General features: G+C 59.7%; 2 protein-coding genes and 1 long non-coding RNA gene across 5 annotated transcripts in view; 1 reads left to right on the plus strand and 2 right to left on the minus strand.

Annotated features, from left to right (window-relative positions):
* The first annotated feature begins 426 nt into the window (after positions 1 to 426).
* Positions 427 to 14,609, plus strand: PLIN4 (perilipin 4). 2 transcript variants are annotated; one of them, XM_077121096.1, is made up of 8 exons: positions 427 to 522; positions 644 to 705; positions 1,163 to 1,310; positions 2,146 to 2,207; positions 4,091 to 8,786; positions 8,920 to 9,107; positions 11,912 to 11,998; positions 12,073 to 14,609. In XM_077121096.1, the coding sequence occupies exons 2-8, from the start codon at positions 655 to 657 to the stop codon at positions 12,403 to 12,405; spliced, it is 5,565 nt and encodes a 1,854-aa protein (XP_076977211.1). In that variant the 5' UTR covers positions 427 to 522; positions 644 to 654; the 3' UTR covers positions 12,406 to 14,609. The 2 variants fall into 2 exon arrangements, with proteins under 2 accessions (XP_076977211.1, XP_076977212.1); XM_077121097.1 differs by lacking the exons at positions 644 to 705; positions 1,163 to 1,310 and having other exon boundaries at positions 472 to 522.
* On the minus strand, positions 10,335 to 13,592 carry LOC143650371 (uncharacterized). Its single transcript, XR_013159538.1, has 3 exons — positions 12,055 to 13,592; positions 11,800 to 11,963; positions 10,335 to 11,368 (listed from the first exon to the last, which is right to left on the minus strand). It is a non-coding gene; the product is annotated as an uncharacterized LOC143650371 (long non-coding RNA).
* HDGFL2 (HDGF like 2) overlaps positions 14,592 to 20,889 on the minus strand; it is a 36,458-nt gene continuing 30,160 nt past the window's right edge. The window contains exons 7-16 of one of the 2 annotated variants that reach the window (XM_077121099.1): positions 20,546 to 20,702; positions 20,276 to 20,351; positions 19,840 to 20,146; positions 18,479 to 18,582; positions 17,380 to 17,453; positions 17,035 to 17,105; positions 16,734 to 16,835; positions 16,352 to 16,565; positions 15,431 to 15,542; positions 14,592 to 14,894 (exon numbers count right to left, since the gene is read on the minus strand). In XM_077121099.1, the coding sequence (XP_076977214.1) occupies positions 14,798 to 14,894; positions 15,431 to 15,542; positions 16,352 to 16,565; positions 16,734 to 16,835; positions 17,035 to 17,105; positions 17,380 to 17,453; positions 18,479 to 18,582; positions 19,840 to 20,146; positions 20,276 to 20,351; positions 20,546 to 20,702 (1,314 nt within the window). In that variant the 3' untranslated portion in view covers positions 14,592 to 14,797. Of the gene's footprint in view, positions 14,898 to 15,430; positions 15,543 to 16,351; positions 16,566 to 16,733; positions 16,836 to 17,034; positions 17,106 to 17,379; positions 17,454 to 18,478; positions 18,583 to 19,839; positions 20,147 to 20,275; positions 20,352 to 20,545; positions 20,703 to 20,889 lie in introns of both variants that reach the window. The other variant, XM_077121098.1, reaches the window with a different exon arrangement.

The raw sequence follows: 20,889 nt of genomic DNA on the forward strand, positions 1-20,889 counted from the left end.
GGAGGCCTATGTGGCTGGAACATAGGAGATGAGGGGTCATTCGAGGAAGATGAGGACAGAGAAGTCCAAAGTAGGAAACAGGACCTTGTGGGCCTTGGCCATGAGTGTGGACAAGGAAACTGAGGCACGAAGATGGTAAATAATTGGCCCCAGACGTCTCAGCCGACCTGGGGTTTGAACTGCACCCATGTCATGGATGGAAACCCAAGGCCCCTTGGGGCACACGAGGGGCAGCCCAGCTGGCCGTGAGTCACTAGGCCTGTTGGGGACAGGAGCTGTGGGCAGAGGACGTGCTCAGGACTGATAGCAGGGGAAAGGTGCTGGGCCCTGGGCCCAGGCTGGGCCAAGCAGGCAGGCACGTGACTGCCCAGGGCCCCCCTCCCACACTCCTGGCCTGCTGGCTGCTTGCCTCTGCCGGCCAGGCCTGCACCCGCCCCAGGCCCTATAAGGCCTGGGAGCCCAGAGCAGAGCCAGCTGCCAGCTGAGCCGGCCCGTTGTTCCGAGGACCCTCACGCAATCCAGGTGGGGAGGGCCGCAGCTGCCCTGGGCCTCCAGTTGGGGGGGTGGGGGCTGGGTGGGGTCATGGATGTGGAGAAGGGGAGGCACCCCCCACCGTTCGTGTCCCTTCTCTGCCCCCTTCTAGCTGCCTCCACCATGTCTGGTCGAGATAAAGGGAGCCAGGATCCCCCCAAAGCCAAGGGCAAGGTAAAGGGTAGGGAGGGAGGAGTAGATCCCTGCCGGGACCTGGAGACCCCCACACCCCGACCTCGGGGAGGTGGCCTCCATAGTCCTAAGGTCCAGACAGGGCTTCTCCAGGGGAAGCTGTCCCAACCTGGGGGTGGGAGGTGATTGGCGCTCACGCAGGTCCTTCCCCACTCTGTGACCTTGGGCCAGCCACAGGCCCTCTCTGAGCCTCAGTTTCCCTATGTGTGAAATCCCTGAGGATCTTTTCCCCTGCCCGTGGGAAGTAGGGGAATCTGCCCATCACCCAGAAGAAGAGACTGAGGCTCAGAGTGGCTCAGGTGCTTTCCAGAGGTCATCCGGGCAGCAAGGGGCCGAGGAGGGGTTAGAACCCAAGATTGCCCAATGCTTCCAACCCCCCCCTCCCCTGCCACTTCCTGGCCCTGTTGATACTGCCCTTGTGCCCCCCCTTCCCATGCAGACCCTCAGCAGCTTCCTGGGGTCCCTGCCCGGCTTCAGCTCGGCCCGGAACCTCATGGCCAATGCTCACAGCTCGGCAAGAGGGGCCCGGCCGGCTGTGGACCCTGCAGGTCCTCCTGCCCCTGAGGCCACCCAGCCCCAGGCTCAGGGTGAGTGGACAGCCCGACAACAGGGCAGGGTCTCTGCGGGTGGGCTCGGGCACAGGAAGCCCTGGCAGGAGGCTTGTCTCAGTGGGCAATGATCGTTTAGCATCAGATGAGAAAACCTAGGCATAACCATGGACAGGGGTGGGAATGAGCTGCCAGAGTGGCACAGCCAAAGAGGGGCAGAGCAGGGCTGCATGTGCATCAGGTGATGCGTGGTGGGTGCTTTTGCAGGGTTGAGCCCAGGGAGTGGGATCCTTGGTTCCCAGGGGGCACAAAGCCTGGGGAGGGGGGAGGGGGGAGGCTCCTCAACCTCCTGTAGCTCAGCCAGGTGCCCGGGGTGGCCCTGGGGACCTCAGGGGTGGGGCAGCTGCCCAAGCAGAGCCGAGCTCTGGGCCCCAAGCCCTGGGCAGCTGACTTTTGCTCTGCATAGCTCACCCGACAGGCAGTTGCCAGCTGCAGCGGGGGCAGGGCGGGGGCTGCCCCCGCCCCACCCCCGGCTGTGTGCGTCCCTGAACTTCAGGGTGGGGAGAAGCTGGCCAGGTCTATCCCAAGCCTCTCTGGGGTCCCCGACTTCTCTCCCTGTGGCCAGAGATCTGAAGCGGGAAAGCGGGGCAGGGAGAGAGAGGACGCCCGGGGCTGTGGCACAGGTCACGGGGATGGGGGCCCAGCTCGCCCAGTGGCCGTGGCTGTCACCTCCTGGCTGTCCCTGGCGGGATGTCTGGGACATTCCTGGCTTCGCAGGCGGTGCCCATCGATTGCACAACGGGCGCAGGTGGCTGACCCCAACCCCCTACGGCTGGTCCTTCCTGACTTGCCTGATTGGCCCCTTTCCCCGCAGTGGCCCCCAACTCGGAGCAGCTGGCCCCAGGAATGGACACGCTGCTGCAGCCTTCGGAAAAGGTGAGAGGGTCTCGCAAGGGTCCCATTGATGGTCTCTGCCGCCAGATGTAGCGGAAACCCTTGGGAGGGTCCCTCTCCAGGGCGTTTCGGGACCTGCCAGCTGGGTTGCTAGCAGAAGCCAAGGAGAAGGCAGACACCCCCGTGTGTCCTGTTATGGGCTTCCGGGCAGAAGCCTCCATTTCCACATCTGTGAAATGGGTGCAGCTCCACCTTGCTCCCCGAGGACTCCAGATGGTCCACGCAAGGCCCTTGGCACTCTGCCTGGGGTGGTGCAGCCCAGGTGTGCAGCCCAGGGTGGCACTGTGACCCTGCATTACAGTCAAAGGAAGCACAGAGAGGCCAAGCCACCTGTCAAAGGTCACACAGCAAGAATGCATTCGTGTTGGTATTTGTACCTTTGCCTGTCAGGCACTGAATCACAACTTAACGTATCATCCACCTCAGCATTGGAGAAATAGGGACATGGCATTAACGCTGTCCATAAGGGCCAGCTAAGTGGAGCAGCTGCTCTTCCCTATACCTCACTCTGAAGTCGGCTATGGCTCTCCTTTACCCTTAGCTTTGGCCAGATCAGGGCATCTCAGAGGCCAAAGAACCACTGGGCTTGCCCCTCCCTAGACTCTTCTGGCCCAAATCAACTCTCCTCCTTCCCAGAAACAGAGGCCGCCCCCTGGGCAGACCGCCCAGGCCGGTCAGCCACATGCCTCTCCCTCTCCCTGTGAGAGGTGACCCTGCCACTCCCCCCTTCTTCCACTCACCTTTATAGAGCACCTACTGTGCACTTGTTTTCATCCAAGCCATGATCCTTGAGGCAGATATTTTTATCACCTGTTGTCAGAGGAGGAAATTGGTAGGCTCAGAGAGGGCACATGGCCTGCCTAAGGTCACACAGCAGGGAAGAGCTGGGATTCAAAGCCAGGCCTCTCTAGCTACAAGGCCCAGGAGGCCCACATGAGCCAAATCTGGGCAGAAGCCAGCTGAGGAGAATGTAATTGCAGGTCACTCAGCTCAGGTCTGGGAGATTCTCTAGGTGGGGAGCTGTCCTGTGCTTTGAAGGTTTCTAGCCGTACCCCTGGGCTCCATTCGTCAAAGGCTAACAGCCTTCACCAGCCGTGATGACCGAAGATGTCTCCTGATACTCACAAATGTCTCTTGTGGGAGGGGGCAGGGGCAGGGAGGGCAGCAGAAATGCCCCAAATTGAGAACCACTGAATTAAGACAGCAGCATCTTGGTTCAACCCGAGTAATGGTATCAACTCCTGGGCCATCGAATTCCTTCAGTTTGGTCAAACCGGAGAAAACATCCCTCAGGGATGAAGTGTGGCCAAGTTCCCACTACTTACACCTTATCCCTGCACCTCTCGAGCTATTGCTTTCCTAAATGTTGAATCACTTTTTCTGCTTGGATCCATTTCCTTCCATAAGAAATTTTCTCTCCCCATGGTAACTGGAAAGCCAGGCAAATTGGCCATGAACAGAAACGAAGCTTACTGAACTCAAATGTAATTCAAAGACAGCCAGGTACTGTTCTTGGTTGCATTGAGCTTCGGACCTCGACGTGGGTTCGAGAGGTGTTAGAAACCCGTTAGCACCAAATGGGGGCTCCCTGGAGCCAGGGGGCCGGTGGTGAGTTACAAAGGAAAAGCTTGTTAAGGCTGTGTCCTGAAGAACTAGAGCTCAGACCGCAGCTTGATATAAACTCGTGCGGGATACAACCAGGGAGATGGGGTGGAGAAAGAAGCCACTCATTTCACAGGGACGTGGGGCCTCTGGGTGGCTGGAGGCCTTTGCCCCAGGCCTGCTGGGAAGCAGGAAGCGTGAGGTCTAGGGGGAGGGGGCATCACCCGGCTCTTCCCTTGACCACTGATGTGCTTTCCCATCAGGTGATGTCCGGAGCAAAGGACCAGCTGGGCTCTGAGTTGAGCAGAGCCAAGGAGGCAGCCTCCTCTGGAGTGGCCGACGTGGTGGACGGAGCGAAAGGACTGATGCAGGGAGGCCTGGGGGCAGCCCGGTCAGCACTTGCTGGAACCAAAGAGGCCGTGTCCAGTGGAGTCACCGGGGCCATGGGTATGGCCAAAGAGGTGGTCCAGGGGGGTCTGGACACCTCAAAATCTGCCCTCAAAGGCACCAAGGACGTGATGTCCACTGGGGCCATGAGTGCAGTGAACGTAGCCAAAGGGGCTGTCCAGACTGGCCTGGACACGACGAAGACAGTCCTCACTGGCACCAAAGATGCAGTGTCCACTGCAGCCATGGGAGCAGTGAATGTGGCCAAAGGGACTGTCCAGACTGGATTGGACACAACAAAGACAGTCCTTATGGGCACCAAAGATACAGTGACCACTGGAGTCACTGGTGCAGTGAATGTGGGCAAAGGGACTGTCCAGACTGGCCTGGACACAACAAAGTCAGTCCTCACAGGCACCAAAGATGCAGTGGCCACTGGGGTCACTGGTGCAGTGAATGTGGCCAAAGGGGCTGTCCAGACCGGCCTGGGCACAACAAAGACAGTTCTCACAGGCACCAAAGATGCAGTGGCCACGGGAGCCATGGGTGCAGTGAACGTGGCCAAGGGGACTGTACAGACTGGCCTGGACACGACGAAGACAGTCCTCACTGGTACCAAAGATGCAGTGTCCACTGCAGCCATGGGGGCAGTGAATGTGGCCAAAGGGACTGTCCAGACTGGATTGGACACAACAAAGACAGTCCTTATGGGCACCAAAGATACAGTGACCACTGGAGTCACTGGTGCAGTGAATGTGGGCAAAGGGACTGTCCAGACTGGCCTGGACACAACAAAGTCAGTCCTCACAGGCACCAAAGATGCAGTGGCCACTGGGGTCACTGGTGCAGTGAATGTGGCCAAAGGGGCTGTCCAGACCGGCCTGGGCACAACAAAGACAGTTCTCACAGGCACCAAAGATGCAGTGGCCACGGGAGCCATGGGTGCAGTGAACGTGGCCAAGGGGACTGTACAGACTGGCCTGGATACGACGAAGACAGTCCTCACTGGTACCAAAGATGCAGTGTCCACTGGCGTCACTGGTGCAGTGAACGTGGCTAAAGGTGCAGTCCAAACCGGCCTGGATACCACAAAGTCAGTCCTAACGGGTACCAAGGAAGCAGTGTCCACAGGAGCTATGGGGGCAGTGAACATGGCCAAGGGAACTGTCCAGACTGGCCTGGACACAACGAAGACAGTCCTCTCAGGCACCAAAGATGCAGTATCCAGTGCAGCCACGGGGGCAGTGAATGTGGCCAAAGGGACTGTCCAGACTGGCGTGGGCACGACAAAGACAGTCCTCACAGGCACCAAAGATGCAGTGTCCAGTGCAGCCATGGGTGCGTTGACCATGGCCAAAGGGACTGTCCAGACTGGCCTGGATACCAGCAAGTCAGTCCTCACTGGTACCAAAGATGTGCTGTCCACTGGGGTCACTGGTGCAGTGAACATGGCCAAAGGGGCTGTTCAGACCGGCTTGGGCACAACAAAGACCGTCCTCACAGGTACCAAAGATGCAGTGGCCACGGGAGCCATGGGGGCAGTGAACGTGGCCAAAGGGGCCATTCATACTGGCCTGGATACGACAAAGACCGTCCTCACTGGTACCAAAGATACAGTGTCCACTGGAGTCACTGGTGCAGTAAATGTGGCCAAAGGGACTGTCCAGACTGGCCTGGACACAACAAAGACAGTCCTTATGGGCACCAAAGATGCAGTGTCCACTGGAGTCACTGGTGCTGTGAATGTGGCTAAAGGGGCTGTTCAGACCAGCCTGGACACAACAAAGACAGTCCTCACTGGTACCAAAGATGCAGTGTCCACTGGGGCCATGGGTGCGTTGACCATGGCCAAAGGGACTGTCCAGACTGGCCTGGATACCAGCAAGGCAGTCCTCACTGGTACCAAAGATGCAGTGGCCACTGGGGTCACTGGTGCAGTGAATATGGCCAAAGGCACTGTCCAGACCGGCCTGGACACGACAAAGTCAGTCCTCACAGGCACTAAAGATACAGTGTCCAGTGCAGCCATGGGTGCAGTGAACGTGGCCAAAGGGACTGTCCAGACTGGCCTGGACACGACAAAGACAGTCCTCACTGGTACCAAGGACACAGTGACCACTGGTGTCACTGGTGTAGTAAATGTGGCTAAAGGGGCTGTCCAAACCGGCCTAGACACCACAAAGTCAGTCCTAACGGGTACCAAGGAAGCAGTGTCCACAGGAGCCATGGGGGCAGTGAACGTGGCCAAGGGAACTGTCCAGACTGGCCTGGACACGACAAAAACAGTCCTCACAGGCACCAAAGATGCAGTGTCCACTGCAGCCATGGGGGCAGTGAATATGGCCAAAGGGACTGTCCAGACTGGCCTGGATACCAGCAAGGCAGTCCTCACTGGTACCAAAGATGTGCTGTCCACTGGGGTCTCTGGTGCAGTAAATGTGGCTAAAGGGGCTGTCCAAACTGGGCTGGACACCACAAAGTCAGTCCTAATGGGTACCAAGGAAGCAGTGTCCACAGGAGCCATGGGGGCAATGAACGTGGCCAAGGGGACTGTCCAGACTGGCCTGGACACGACGAAGACAGTCCTCACTGGTACCAAAGATGTAGTGGCCACTGGGGTCACTGGTGCAATGAACGTGGCCAAAGGGGCTGTCCAGACTGGCCTGGGCACAACAAAGACAGTCCTCACAGGCACCAAAGATGCAGTGGCCACTGGGGCCATGGGGGCTGTGAACGTGGCCAAAGGGGCTGTCCAGACTGGCCTAGACACGACGAAGACAGTCCTCACTGGCACCAAAGATGCAGTGGCCACTGGGGCCATAGGTGCAGTGACCATGGCTAAAGGGACTGTCCAGACTGGCCTGGATACCAGCAAGGCAGTCCTCACTGGTACCAAAGATGTAGTGGCCACTGGGGTCACTGGTGCAGTGAACGTGGCCAAAGGGGCTGTCCAGACTGGCCTGGGCACAACAAAGACAGTCCTCACAGGCACCAAAGATGCAGTGGCCACTGGGGCCATGGGGGCAGTGAACGTGGCCAAAGGGGCTGTCCAGACTGGCCTAGACACGACGAAGACAGTCCTCACTGGCACCAAAGATGCAGTGTCCACTGGGGCCATGGGTGCAGTGACCATGGCTAAAGGGACTGTCCAGACTGGCCTAGATACCAGCAAGGCAGTCCTCACTGGTACCAAAGATGTAGTGGCCACTGGGGTCACTGGTGCAGTGAACGTGGCCAAAGGGGCTGTCCAGACTGGCCTGGGCACAACAAAGACAGTCCTCACAGGCACCAAAGATGCAGTGGCCACTGGGGCCATGGGGGCAGTGAACGTGGCCAAAGGGGCTGTCCAGACTGGCCTAGACACAACGAAGACAGTCCTCACTGGCACCAAAGATGCGGTGTCCACTGGGACCATGGGTGCAGTGACCATGGCTAAAGGGACTGTCCAGACTGGCCTAGATACCAGCAAGGCAGTCCTCACCGGTACCAAAGATGTACTGTCCACTGGCATCACTGGTGCAGTGAACGTGGCTAAAGGGGCTGTCCAAACAGGCTTGGACACCACAAAGTCAGTCCTAACAGGTACCAAGGAAGCAGTGTCTACAGGAGCCATGGAGGCAGTGAATGTGGCCGAGGGAAATATCCAGACTGGCCTGGACACGACAAAGACAGTCCTCACAGGCACCAAAGATGCAGTGACCTCTGGGGCCATAGGTGCAGTGAACATGGCCAAGGGGACTGTCCAGACCAGCCTGGAGACGACAAAAACAGTCCTTACGAGCACCAAAGACACAGTGGCCACTGGAGTCACTGGTGCAGTGAACATGGCCAAAGGGGTAGTGCAAGGGGGCCTGGACACAACAAAGTCGGTCCTCACAGGCACAAAAGATGCAGTGTCCACGGAAGCCATGGGTGCAGTGAACGTGGCCAAAGGGGCCATCCATGGGAGCCTGGACACAACGAAGACAGTCCTCACAGGCACAAAAGGTGCAGTGACCTCTGGGGTCACTGGTGCAGTGAACGTGGCCAAAGGGGCTGTTCATGGGGGCCTGGAAACCACAAACACAGTCCTCACCGGTACCAAAGATGTAGTGTCCACTGGAGCCATGGGTGCAGTGAACGTGGCCAAAGGGACTGTCCAGACTGGATTGGACATGACGAAGTCAGTCCTCACAGGCACCAAAGATGCAGTGTCCACTGGGGTCACTGGGGCGGGCCACCTGGCTGCGAGCACCGGCCACACCTTGCAGAATCTGATCCCCGGTATCCAGGGCTCTTCCTGGGATGAAAGTGGAGACCAGACCATCTTCCTGAGCCCCGCTGAGGCTCCATCCTGGGGGGTCTCCAGCACTCCAGCCCCCCTTTGCACAGGCTTGGAGGACATGGTGGAGGATCTGGCTGGCATCACAGGCCTTGTCTCTGACACAGCATTGTTTCCCCAAGAGGCTGTCCAAAGCATGGATCCCGGGGCCACCACCCTTGGCCACAGAGAGACCACAGGCCCTGCTATGCCACCGAATGAGCTAGAAGGACTAGGGGAGATCTTCTACCCTTTGAGCTCCAAGGAGCAAGGTGAGAACAGGCTAGGAAGGGAAGGGACACGTCCCCTGGGGAGCTGGGTCTCCTGGAGCCCCAATCCTAGTAAGCCCAGGCCGTGGATGCCTTGTAGAGCTTTGGGAGAGGCTCACTCCACCTTCCTTTCCAGCTCAGCTGGCGGCGTCCGAGCCCGGGCCCAAGGTGCTCTCAGCTGACGGGGGAAGCTACTTCGTACGTTTGGGCGACCTGGCCCCCAGCTTCCGCCAGCGGGCTTTTGAGCATGCCCTGAGCCACCTCCAGGACAGCCAGTTCCAGGCCAGGGACACGCTGGCCCAGCTCCAGGACACCTTCAGGCTGGTAAGCCCCCTTTCCCTTCCTCAGGTGTCCTCTGTGATCAGACGGGAGGTGGTCAATGGTATTGGGAGCCAGCCGGCTGGGCCTGGCTCTCCTGTTTTAGGGACAGAGGCAGATGAGTAGGCTGGATACAGGCAGACGACAGTGGGTGCAAAGGAGAGAGCAAACCAGCTCAGCAAGAGGGAGGATGGTGGTTGCAGGCAGGAAGGTCAAACCTGCAAGCCCTGTCTTGGCTTTTGGAGGAAGTGGCGGCGGCAAGGAAAACAAGCTCCCCCAGACAAGCCAGGTGTCTTTAAAGAGGAGAAAGGCACCCATGTGGATGGGGGACAGTGGGATGGAATGGAAAAGGACCCTACTGAAGGCGGCTTGTACACCAACCAGGGGACAGGAGTCTGGCCAGAGCTGTCCCCATTCCCTTCCTCCAGCTCAAGATGCCTTTGTTTCAGTGCTATGAGCATTTGGGGCCAAATCATTCTCTGGGGCTTGCCTCCTCTCCCCCTCCTAACCCAGTTTGTGTATTTAAACGCATGCAGCCTCCTAGGACGTCAGCAGGTCAGACAATGAAGGGATGTAGGGTCTCTTAGGGGTCAGTGGACTCCCCCGACCCAGGGGTTCTCACCCAGGGGTGATTCTGCTTCCAGGGGATGCTGGGCGATGTCTGGGGACCTTTGTGGTTGTCACAACTTGGAGGGGGAATGCTGCTGGCATCAAGTGGGAGGAGCCCAGGGAGGCAGCTCAACACCCTACAATGCCCAGGACACTCCCACCCCAGAGATCGTTTTGGCCCCGATGCCAGCTGTGCCAGGTGGGAGACCCTACTCTACCCTAGTGATGACTCCCCACCTTTGCCACCATGGAAGCTGAGGCTCCAGGGTTTAGCCTGGTCTGTCTCTGGGGCATCTTGCCCTGTTGTGGCTGCATGGCTGCATCTCAGCGCCTGGGCACCCTGCCACCAGTACGGGCAGTGAACAAATGCCCTTGCATCATGTTGCACATGGCAGCTCACAAAGCAGCTTTCCGCCTTGGGACCCTCACCATGAAACAGACTGAGCAAGAACTCGTCACCTGAGTGGGCCATGGTGGCTCAGTGGGCAGAGTTCTCACCTGCCATGCCGGAGACCCAGGTTCGATTCCTGGGGCCTAGCCATGCAAAAAAAATAACTCACCACCTCCCCTGTGCTGAAGGGGAAACTAAGGCCAGAAAGAACCTGGCTCTAAATCAAACCCAGACGATGTTGGAGAACGGAAACTGGGACTGGGTATCATTCATCCATTCACTTGTTTGTTCATTCAGCGAGTATTTATCGAACGCTCTGGGATACCCTGAGAACAAGGTCGTCCTCTCCAAGGGAGACATTCTAGTTGGCAGAGATGGACAATTGATAAGTGAAGGCGTGGGGTGTCAGAAATACAGGGAAAACTTCAGGATAAGAGACGGGGAGGACGGGGGTGATCAGGCAGGTTTGCTGCAAAGAGGTGACATTTGATGTGAGGTCTTAATGGCAAGGAGAGGATCATGTGACGATCTGGAGGAAATGTCATCTAAGCAGTGGGAGTGGCAGGTGCAAAGGCCCTGAGGCTGGACTGGGTCTGGATTGCTAAAGGAACAGTGAGGAGGCCCACATGGCTGGAGCAGAGGGAGAGAGGGGGAGAGCCGGAGGAGGGGAGGGCAGGACAGGGAGGGGACAGGGCAGGGCGGGCAGGGCCTGGTGGACAGCGGGGTGGCCTTGGACTTCTTTCCCCATGTGACAGGGAGTGCAGTGGATGGCTGTGGGCAGAGGAGGGCTGGGCCCTGACCCGGGTGCTCACAGGTGCCCCCTGGCTGCAGCAGGGAGAAAGGGCCAAATGAGGACAGAAGCTGGGGTGGGGGGTGGGCAGTGATGAGGTCTCTGCAGAAATCCAGGTGAGTGACAACTGGGGGGAGGGCTGGGAACAGCGTGGGTGGTGGTGGGACGGCTGGATTCTGGGCGTGTTTCAGATGCGCTGTCAGGGCGAAGCCTCATTTTTTGGTCCGAGCAAATGAGGAAAGCGGGGAGCTGTCTAGTGAGATGCTGAGCAGACCGGGATGAAAATGTAGAGCTCGGTTCTGGACAGGTTCCGTTGGAGGTGCCTGCTGGGCACGCAGGCAGAGGTGATGAGGGTGAAAGCAGTTGCTCCAAGCCTCGGCTGCAGGAGCCAGAGCTGGGAGGGGAGAGCAGAGGGCAATTGGAGAGGCAGGTGAGAGCGAGAGGGGTGTCAGGTCCAGGGGCTGCTTCCTGTGTGGCCTGTTGGAAGACAATGAAGACTGGCCACCAGGGGCTTCCACTTGTGCCGGGGACACCAGGTACGAGAGAGCTCCTGCTCTTGTGGGGAGACAAGCAATATATAAGAGAAGCCCAGGTATGTTCCCCAGTGGGGACCACAGAGGCCTGGCTGGGAGGGCCCCTGGAGTGCAGGCCGACTGAGCGGCGGAAGGCTGGAGGTCTCGGGGCACACGTACAAGAGCCTTGTGAAGGGGTGTGCCCCACGTGGGCAGGGACAGAGCAATGCCAGCGTGGCCCAAGCAGAGGAGGAGAAGCCAGAACCCCCAAGGCGGCCAGACCACGTGGGCCACTTGGGGTGGGGGTGGGGATCTTATTTCAAGGGGGCGGGGTTTGAGCCAGGGAGTGACATCATCTACCTCCTGGAGGATTTGGATTGCGCCCGCCCGTTTTACCTGCAGTATGACAAGCCCTAAGTGTGCAATGGACGCCAGAACTGGGGGCTTTCTTTCGATGTCATGGAAGGTCTGCTGAGGCTGTCACCTCCCCTGTGGCTTCTCTTTCCAGATCGAAAAGGCCCAGCAGGCCCCAGGAGGGCAGCCGTGGCCCAGCCAGGATCCTGACAGTAGAAAGGAGGAAGCTGGTGGCCGAGAGGTACTTATGTGGGGCCGGGGGGCCCCTTCCTCCCCACCCCTCCCTTCCCTGCTCACCTGGCCTTCCTCCCGCAGGAGGGGGACGGCGGCCCTCTGTCCAGGCTCTGTGGCCTCGTCCGGCAGCTCCATGTGACCTACAGCTGCCTGGCCGCCGGGCTTCAGGGCCTCCCTGCCGAGCTCCAGCAGCGGGTGGGGGGCGCCCGGCACAGCCTCTGTGAGCTGTACGGCCTCGCCTCCTCGGCTCAGTCCGTCGGTGAGCTGCCTGCCGAGCGCCTGGCCCGGAGCTGCAAGAGTGTGAACCAGGCGTGGCAGGGGCTGGAGCAGCTGCTGGAGACAGTGCAGCACAGCCGCCCACTCGGCTGGCTGGTGGGGCCCTTTGCCTTACACCCACCTGGACAGGGGCTGTAGGGCCCGAGCCTGAGGGCCTCCTGTCCCAACCTGCGGAAGCCTACTTCCAGCCTCCCAGGTACCAAACCTGGCTCCAATTCCCCAAATTCCTGGGCCACAAACAGAGCTGGCCGAGCATGGACGCAGGCAACAAGGATGTGCTTTCCTGTGCGGAGCCCGCTCAGCTCCCGCTCTGGGCCTGCCTGTGTCTTCCGCCCTCTCCCCACAAGCCCTTTACTGGCCCTTCTCATGTTCTAGGGGTCAGGGGCTTGAAGCGGGGGGCTCAGGCAGGTGACCATCAGCCTTCTTCCTTTGGAGTCCTCCAATGCAGGAAGAGAAGGTGGAAACGTGCCTTACCCAACAGGCTCTCCATTCCGCCTCCCTTAGGAACTCCCTTAACATAAAGGGGCTCTTCCTGTCCCCAAACTTGGGCTCTTTTGCTGCCACCCCCACAGGCAATTCTATCGCTATGTCCTGGGCTCCAGGCAGCTCCAGCCACATTCTAAGGACACATGCGCCGGGGCCTTGGTAAATATTCTGCCAGTCTTGAGAACCATGTTTCCTTGTGCCAGCCCAAGGCAGGCTCTTGCCACCTCTTCTAGCCCTGAGAGAAGGGGACTCGGATGACACAGATGCCAGCAGCCACAATGGCCACTACGACATGCTCTGCATTGGCCTGAGGATGGAGCGAACCCCTTGCTCCCCGACCTGCTCACGCACCCAGCCCACCCTGACCTGGTCCATCAACAGACACCCAGGACAGTCCGCTTAGGAGCTGGGGCCCCAAGGCTGTTGATGACAATGAACAAGTGTAACCCCCTAAGGGATGGATCCCCTTGGAGAAGCTGAGGACAAACGTGCCAGCCAAGCCTGGCAATCTTGGCAATTAGCATTAAGGACAGGGGCAGTGATGGTGGCCCATGGGGGCGCGGGGTGCATTTTACAAAGGTCCTCCCCCTTCCCGGCCACAGCTGTTCCGGATCCCCAGTGTGGCCCCGGGGGGGGGGGGGGGGGGGGCTGCCCTGAGAAAGCTGGGGCTGGAGAGGTTGACGCCGGCGGTTGAGTTGCATCCCACTGGCCTCCCAACCCCACTGCCTTCTGCTTCCCGGCGCTCCTGGAGATGTGCCTGAGATGGAGGCGTGCAGAGCTGCCTCCCAGGCCTCCTCTCCTGGCCCCACCTAGGAGGAGCCACTGCATCACAATGCCAGTTCCCCGCTTAAGAGAACCCGTGTCACTTCTGACCCACCACTCGCCTCACCCCTCCCCCACGGGTGTGCAGCTTCCCACACTGCGCCCTCTCCTCGGGGCAGCCCGGGGCTGGGACGCAGGAGGGGCGGGCCAGCTCTCCCAGGAGGGGTCACCCGATCACCAAGAACGCTTCAGATTAGGCCGAACCAAGGAAGCTGGCGTGACACGTGGCTAGCCCCTCAGGGGGTGAGGAGTCAGGGCCCTTTCCCAAGGGAAGCCTTCCAAGTTTCCCAGTCTCCACAAGGGACCATGAGCCTGGAAATGGGGCCATTGACAGGAGCCGGGCACAGTGGCTTGGCTTCAAGTCCAGCCAACCCAAGCGAGGGTCTCAGGAAACCACAGCACAGCCTCTTTCACAGCTTAAGGGCAGGAACCCGGCCACGGTGGGCAGCGGCACTCATGACCAAAAGGGTGACTACAAGGTGCAGCTGTCCTGGGGGGAGCAACGGTCCCCCACTACACTGAAGAGGACAGGGCGGCCCAGTCCCAAGGAAAGCGGGCCACCCAGCTGGGATGAGTGTCCACACCTCTGATCACGAAGCAGGCAGACAAGGGCACCCCTGCCGCCCTGAGCTGGTGGCAGGCTCTCCAGAGCCATCTGCAGCCTGAAGCGGAAATGGCCACATCGGCGTGTGGAGCAGCCCTGGCTGGGACCAACGTCTGCTCTCTGCCCTCCCAGCCCTACATCCGTCCTTGGCCGCCCCTCCTGGGCTCTGGGTGTCAGACCATGGCAGCCCCATGAGCTGCAAGGTTTAGGGATTTTTATTTCCTCCCCTTTCCTCCTCCATGTCCTCAGCCCTGGTCTCCTTCCCCACAGCCCCGTGAGGTGGGGCTGTTAATGGCGGCCCTATGGCTTATCCCCTCACCTCCAAACAGGCTCTTGGGAAGAAACCAACTGCTCCCCGACTCTGGCCCCAAACGTGTGCCATCACACTAGAAAGCCAAACCAATAAAAGTGATTTTTGTTCATTATAAAACCCTTTATATTCATTTCATGTCGGTTGGAAATCACAGAAATTAGGCAGAAAAAACCCAAGGGGACGAATACAAAGGAGCAGCACAGCGTCTCCCCCAAAGTTTTCTGCTCTCCTGGAGGACAGGGGAGGAGATGGGCCATGGATGTGGGTGGGGCGCCGGCCGGGCAGGCCGGCAGGGCTTTGCTGGCTCAGCTCTCCTCGTCCGGTGACTCCGAATCCAGACGGACCCTCTCGTGCTCTGGCCGGTCACTCCCAGGCCTGTCCAGGTCGGGACCCCCTCGTGGGCTGCTGGTGAGGACACAGTGGGAGGAGGGTGGTGAGGAGACTGGCTGGATGGTACGTGGCCCCGGCTGCGGGGGAGGACCCCACACCGGGCAGGCTGTCTTTAGCACCTCAGCCTCATTTACTATCTGCCCATTTGCCTCTCTTCCATCACTAAGAGACCAGAAACTTCTCAGGGACAGAGCATGTCTCCTGCGTGCCTCACGCCCAGCACATAGCGGCCACACAACATGCACGTGGTGACCTGGGCAGGCCCTGCTGGGCAGACGTGGGCCTGGGGTTCAGGAAGACACGGCCTTCCCAAGTGGAGGAGCTCAGAGCCCTGGAGCCCCACAATGGATACCACGGAAAGTGTTGGTCGTGGGGACCCCTAGGGGCGGCTGTAGGGAGAGGCACAAGGTCTGGCGCTGGGCCCCTCGACCCTGGGCAGGTGGGAGCAGTTTCCAGACCACAGCTTACCCCTCACAACACTTACTTATTGGGGAGGTCACCCCCCTTTTCTTAGGGTGCTTCACCCAGGCTGCCCCCACAACACCTACTCATTGGGGAGGTCTTCAGGTGAGCTGCTCCGTGGCCCCTCCCCCTGCTCCTTGTCCTCCAGGCTCTCGTCCTTCTGGGATGTGGCCTCGCCGTTCACGGGGGCCGAGCCATCTGCAGAAGAGAGGGATTCTGGGACGCTGCGGGCTACCTGCCCACCAGGTGAGAGCCAGCCTCGTGGATGCAGCGTTCCAAGAAGGAGCCAGGCCAAGCTCGGTGCTGGCCCTGACCACTTAGCATCCAGCCCTCCCTCCATAAGGACCCAAGTGCCCTATGACCATTTTAGGTGTCTGCCGCCCCACCTGGCCTGGGGGTCCCATGGTGGCAGGCTGTGTGGGGTTTGTTTCAGCAGCTAGCCCCGAGTCCCTGGCTGCACCAGCTTGAAGAAGTTGAGGGGCAGATGGATGAGCAGACATGGGCATCGGGGAAAACCATGCTGAGGACAGAAATCATGAGGGGAAAGCCATCCAGGCTGTCCCTTACTCTGTTTGACGTTGGCCAGCCTGAAGGTGGATGGTCCCCAAGGGTTGCCTTGAGCTTCTGTGGCTGGGACCCATGTACCCCTCCCACGGCCCTAGACCACTGTCCCTGCCAAGACCGACCATTCCTCCACTGAGCCCACCTGTAACCCTCCAGGTCTGGCCGAGGCCTTTGCCTCTCAGGCTGCACGCATGCACAGCCTCGGGGTACCTGTGTGCCGTCACCTCCTCAGTGGAGCACAGGGATGGAGCTGGGTCTGCTCAGAGCCCATCCACAGGAACGTGCCATCCCACTGGGATGGGGTCAGAGCCTAACCGTGAGCCTAACCGTGCTGCCCCCCGGATGCTGTCCCAAGCACTCTGCTCCTTCAGCTGAAGGCTGACCACCCCCCTTAGGCCTATGTGCTGGGGCCATGAGGGTGTGTCCTCAGCCCAGCTCCTTACCAGCACTCGGCTCCTCCTCGGCCTTCTCCTTGGGGGCCTCCCCAGCAGCCAGCTTTTCCTCGCCTTTCTCCACCTCACCCTTCTCCTTCTCTGTCCCAGTTTTGTTGGCTTTCTGGATGGCCTCAACCTTTGGTCCCAGGACCCGCGACTTGAGCCGAGTGTAGACTTCTGCCGCCTTCTCCATCACATCCTTGTTGGCTTTGTAACGGCGAATCTAGCCCATGGGGAAGCCTTACTCAGTAAGTGCAGCTGGCCTCTCCCTCCGACCACAAGATGTCCCCATTTGAGGCCACTGCTGGCAGTACCTCCCCCCTGAGTTGGCACCCTCCACACTGCTAAGGAGCCCCTGCCCCACTGGTTGCCAACCCTCCCACTATGGCACCTTTTTCAGTGTGGCTACCACATCTGTGTTCTTTTGGAGAATCTGAGATGTCACATGCAGCGTCCCGAGCTCCTCCAGGGCACTCAGGCACCTCTTCACATCCTGTGTATATGCAGGAGGACAGGAAGGCAGACTGTTGGAGGGAGCCCAATGAGGCTCCCATATGCTAGGAACAAGGACCATCACAGCCCCACCTGGCAGGCCCCAGGCCCCTGCTTCCCGAGACTTCTAAGGGCATTCTAATGCATGCAGTGGCAGCAGGGCCACCGGGCTCCAGAGAGGTGGCTGTGGAGGGTCTTACTGGGTTGTCGACTTTCAGAGCAAATTTGATCTCGCTGTGCAGCTTCTGGAGCTTCTCTTCCACAGAGGGCTCTGTGGGCAGGGGAGAGGGCACACCTGGGCATGAACCAGGAGTTGCGGAGCACGAGGCCGCTGGCTTACAGTGTCTGCACAGGAGCTGCCCAGGGCCTTGGGGTCCATGTGTCCTCTAGGCCCTGCCCCCCACACCCATACCCACTCCCGCAGCCCCTTCCTCAGAACTGTTAAGCAGCTGCCAGAGCCCCGAGCTCATGCGCTCCCTGGTGCCAGAAGCACTCTGGACTGTGGCCCCCTCCCCTCAGGCTTCAAGGGCAGCGCAGTCCCCCACCTTTCTTCTTCTCAGCCTTCCTGTCTGGTGCCAACACTTCAGACCTCTTCCGGGTCCGCTCCACCTTCACAGGTCTGTGGAGAGTTGCTCCTTTAGACGGGCCTCAGCCCCAGGCACTGCCATTCTCTCCACGGAGGGAATAGGGCATCTGGGGGTGGGGCTCCCTTTGCTTCTAGAAGGAAACCTTCAGGAGGCCCTACAAGCTGGGGTCAGAGGGGTCAAGGCCAGGCCCCAGAAAGGGTGAAGGCTGCACTTCCCATGGGCCTTGCCCTGGTCTCTCTCTTTTCTTTTGCATGGGCAGGCGCCAGGAATCAGAGTTTCCAGCATGGCAGGTGAAAACTCTGCCATTGTGCCATCACTGCCCTCCCGCCCTGGTCTCTTTAAGAGCAGACGGCTTAAAGTTCAAGGACCCTTCCTTTCATGTGTGGCTGAGGATTAATGAGGCAACACCTAGTAAAGCAGTTATTACAAACACTCAAATTCAACGTTTATTAAACAACTGGAGTTACTAGCACACTGAGCCTATGCCCAGCTCCCAGGAAGCCCATGAAGCTCTATCAGGCAGGTACGGCCACCACCGATTGGAGCTCTGCTCAGAAGCTGAGTGGGGGCCTGGGCTCTGCACCCAGCCAGGATGGGCCTCATACTTGAACTCGAGGGCTGGGACCCTCAACCCACCCCTACCAGCACAGCTGACATTCTCTAAGGTGAGGCAGACCTGGGCTGTAGGGGGCCGAGCAGCCTCCTCGGGCTCCCCCCACTCCATGCCAGCAGCTCCCCCTCCCCCAGTCAAGACAACCACCAATGTCCCCAGACATCACCCAGTATCCCCTAGGATCAAAACCGTCCCCAGGTGAGAACCCCTGGTCCAGGGGAGGGACCTCAGTTCTGGAGCAAAGGGTCCAAAACAAGCTGCCGGGGCCCTGAGGGTCCAAAACAAGCTGCCGGGGCCCTGAGAACCACAACACCAACTGCGCCTCACTCCAGGACTGAACTCAGAGCCGGGCCCCCAGGAGGGGCTGGGGGACAAGGAACCCCCAGGAGGCTGAGAACCACGCACACCAGCAGGGCTGGGGGAGAGGCGGAGCAGGGTGCTGACCTGGCTCGGGACTTCTCCTCGGGACGCCCCCTCTTCTCCCTCTGGCTGCTCTTCCTTGTGGGCTCCACGGTTTGCGATGGCAACTTCTTCGCCGACTTTCTTGCCTGCAGCAGCAGAGAAGAGAACAGGTTGTAAGGCCAGAAGCAAAGGCCCGCATGGGCTCGGCACTGTCACACAGAGATGCTGCCCTTGGCACTTCTGCCACCACCTTTTAAGTGCTGGAAGCCAGCAGGGCCAGAGCAGGGTGTGAGCAGGACAGGATAGGAATAAGGACCCTGGGGCCCCAAGAAGTCTGTGAAAGGACCTCAGGGCCTGTACCCAAAAAGAGGCAATTTCCTTGCACTGCTCCTGCCAAGCAGCCCTGAGCCTGGCTCCAAAGCTCCCTATGGCAGACAAAAGGGAGAGTAGAGGGCCTTCTCCCCATTTCCCCCCAGAAAAGAAGGCTCTGGGACCTGGGGGCTCAGTCTGGAAGGCTGAATGACTAGAGGTCAGACTCCAGATTCCAGCTGGACTGAAGTGCCGTGAGGGTGGAGAGCAGAGTGGACCCCACAGCCAGGCAGGGGGACTGTGACAGCCTTCCCCTCCTCCCTGGCACCACAGGAGAGGGTTCCTGATTATTTCCAGCCTCTCGACTCCATCAGTTCTCCCCGCAGTAGCCAGGGGACACCTGGTCAGGGCCCATGCCCCCTCTGCCCACAGCCCTCCATGGCTCCCACCTCCCTTGGGGGGAATGTCCAAGTCCTCCCTGCAGCCCACCAGGCCCTGTATATACCTGCCCAACCCCCGACCTGCCCTCCGCTCCCGCCCTCCTCCTTGCTCCCTCCTCTCCAGTCACACGGGCTTCCTCACTGTTTCTCCAACACACCAGGCCCGCCCTGCCTCAGGGCCTTTGTACAGGCTGTGGCTCCCACCTAGAAGGCCTACTTCCTCAGGTATCTTCACAAATCGCCCCTTACTTCATTCAAAGACTTCCTCAAATGTCATTTTTCAATTGACCTTAAGGATTTCCCCTAAAACAGAACCCCCACCCCCACAATCCACTCCTCCTTCCTTTATCCTTTTTCTCAGCACCTGATGCTCTTGGGCACACAGTATATTGTATATGCATCACTGATCCTCAGCTCCCCCCATGAATGCCAGTCAGCTCCTCACAGGCCAGGTTCCTGTTTCCTTAGCTCCTCACTGCTGTGGCCCCAGCACCTAGGATGGTGGTGCCCAGTACATAGTAGGTGCTCAATAAACACGCTGAATAAAGGAAGATGTTTGCTGAATTAAGGCACAAAGAGGGAGGCTGGGGTGGGCATGGGGAGAGGCCTCCAGAGCCCCTGCCTCTCACCACCCCCCAGGGGGCCCCCACACACCTCCTTGTCCAGCTCGGCCTCTGGCTCCGAGTCCGAGGAGGATTGGGGCCCCCGGGCACGGCCCTTGCGGCCACGCTTCTTGACGGGCTCGTCGTCCTCCCGGAGCTCGTCGCCACTGCTCCCACTGCCAGGCGGCGCCTCCTCCCGCTCAGCCCGCTCACGCCGCCGCTCCTTCTCCTCCTTCTCCTGCTCCCGCAGCCGCCGCAGCTCCTCCTCCTGCTCCCGCCGCCGCTTCTCCTCCAGCTCGCGGCGGCGCTCCTCATCACGGCGCTTCCACTCGCTGATGCGGTCCACCTCGTCACTGTCACTGGGGGGGCGGGCGGGCAGGGGGCAGTCAGGGAGGCCCATTTCTTCAGGACACTGCAGGGCCCGGAAGGAGGCCAGAAGCGGTTCCCGGGGCCCGCCCGGCCACGCTGACACCCACCCTGACACCCACCTGTCACTGCTTGAGCTGGGTGGGGGCCGTTCAGGCTTTGGTTTCCGTCCACGGGGTTTTGGAGGAGGTTTCTCAGCTACAGAGAAAGGAGTAAGCGTGATCTTGCCTTATGTCTCCCAGAGCTGCTGGGCTGCAGGGCAGCACAGAGGTCCGAGATGACCAGGGGAGAGCCCTAGGAGTTCCCAGGGTGGGATGAATCCCTGGTCCTGAGGCAGGCAGAGGGGCAGAGGGGCCAGGGGCCAGGGGACTGGCGGCCCAGCTGCAGCATACCTGGCTTCCTGCCCCGTGGAGGCTTTTTCACGGATACTTCTGAGTCAGAGGAGGAGGAGGAGGAAGACGACAGCTCTGACCTGGCCATGGCCACTGGCTCATTTTTGGCCCTGTCTGAATCTGCTCTGGAGTCCGAGTCAGAGGCCGACGCCACCTTCTGGAAGGTCAGAGAAGGGACAAGCCAGTGCATGAGAGATGTAAAGGTTGCTCAGAGCCCACATTCAGAGGAGAGAGGGACACAGGGCAACCCGGAGCGAGGGGGGCCTGCGGGCCACCGGGAACTGCCAGCTGCCTGCTCCTGCTCTTGGCCCCCGCGCCTGCCCACCCCACCCAATCTGCCCCCA

Source organism: Tamandua tetradactyla, chromosome 11, assembly GCF_023851605.1.
Source record: "Tamandua tetradactyla isolate mTamTet1 chromosome 11, mTamTet1.pri, whole genome shotgun sequence".
NCBI lineage: Eukaryota > Metazoa > Chordata > Mammalia > Pilosa > Myrmecophagidae > Tamandua > Tamandua tetradactyla.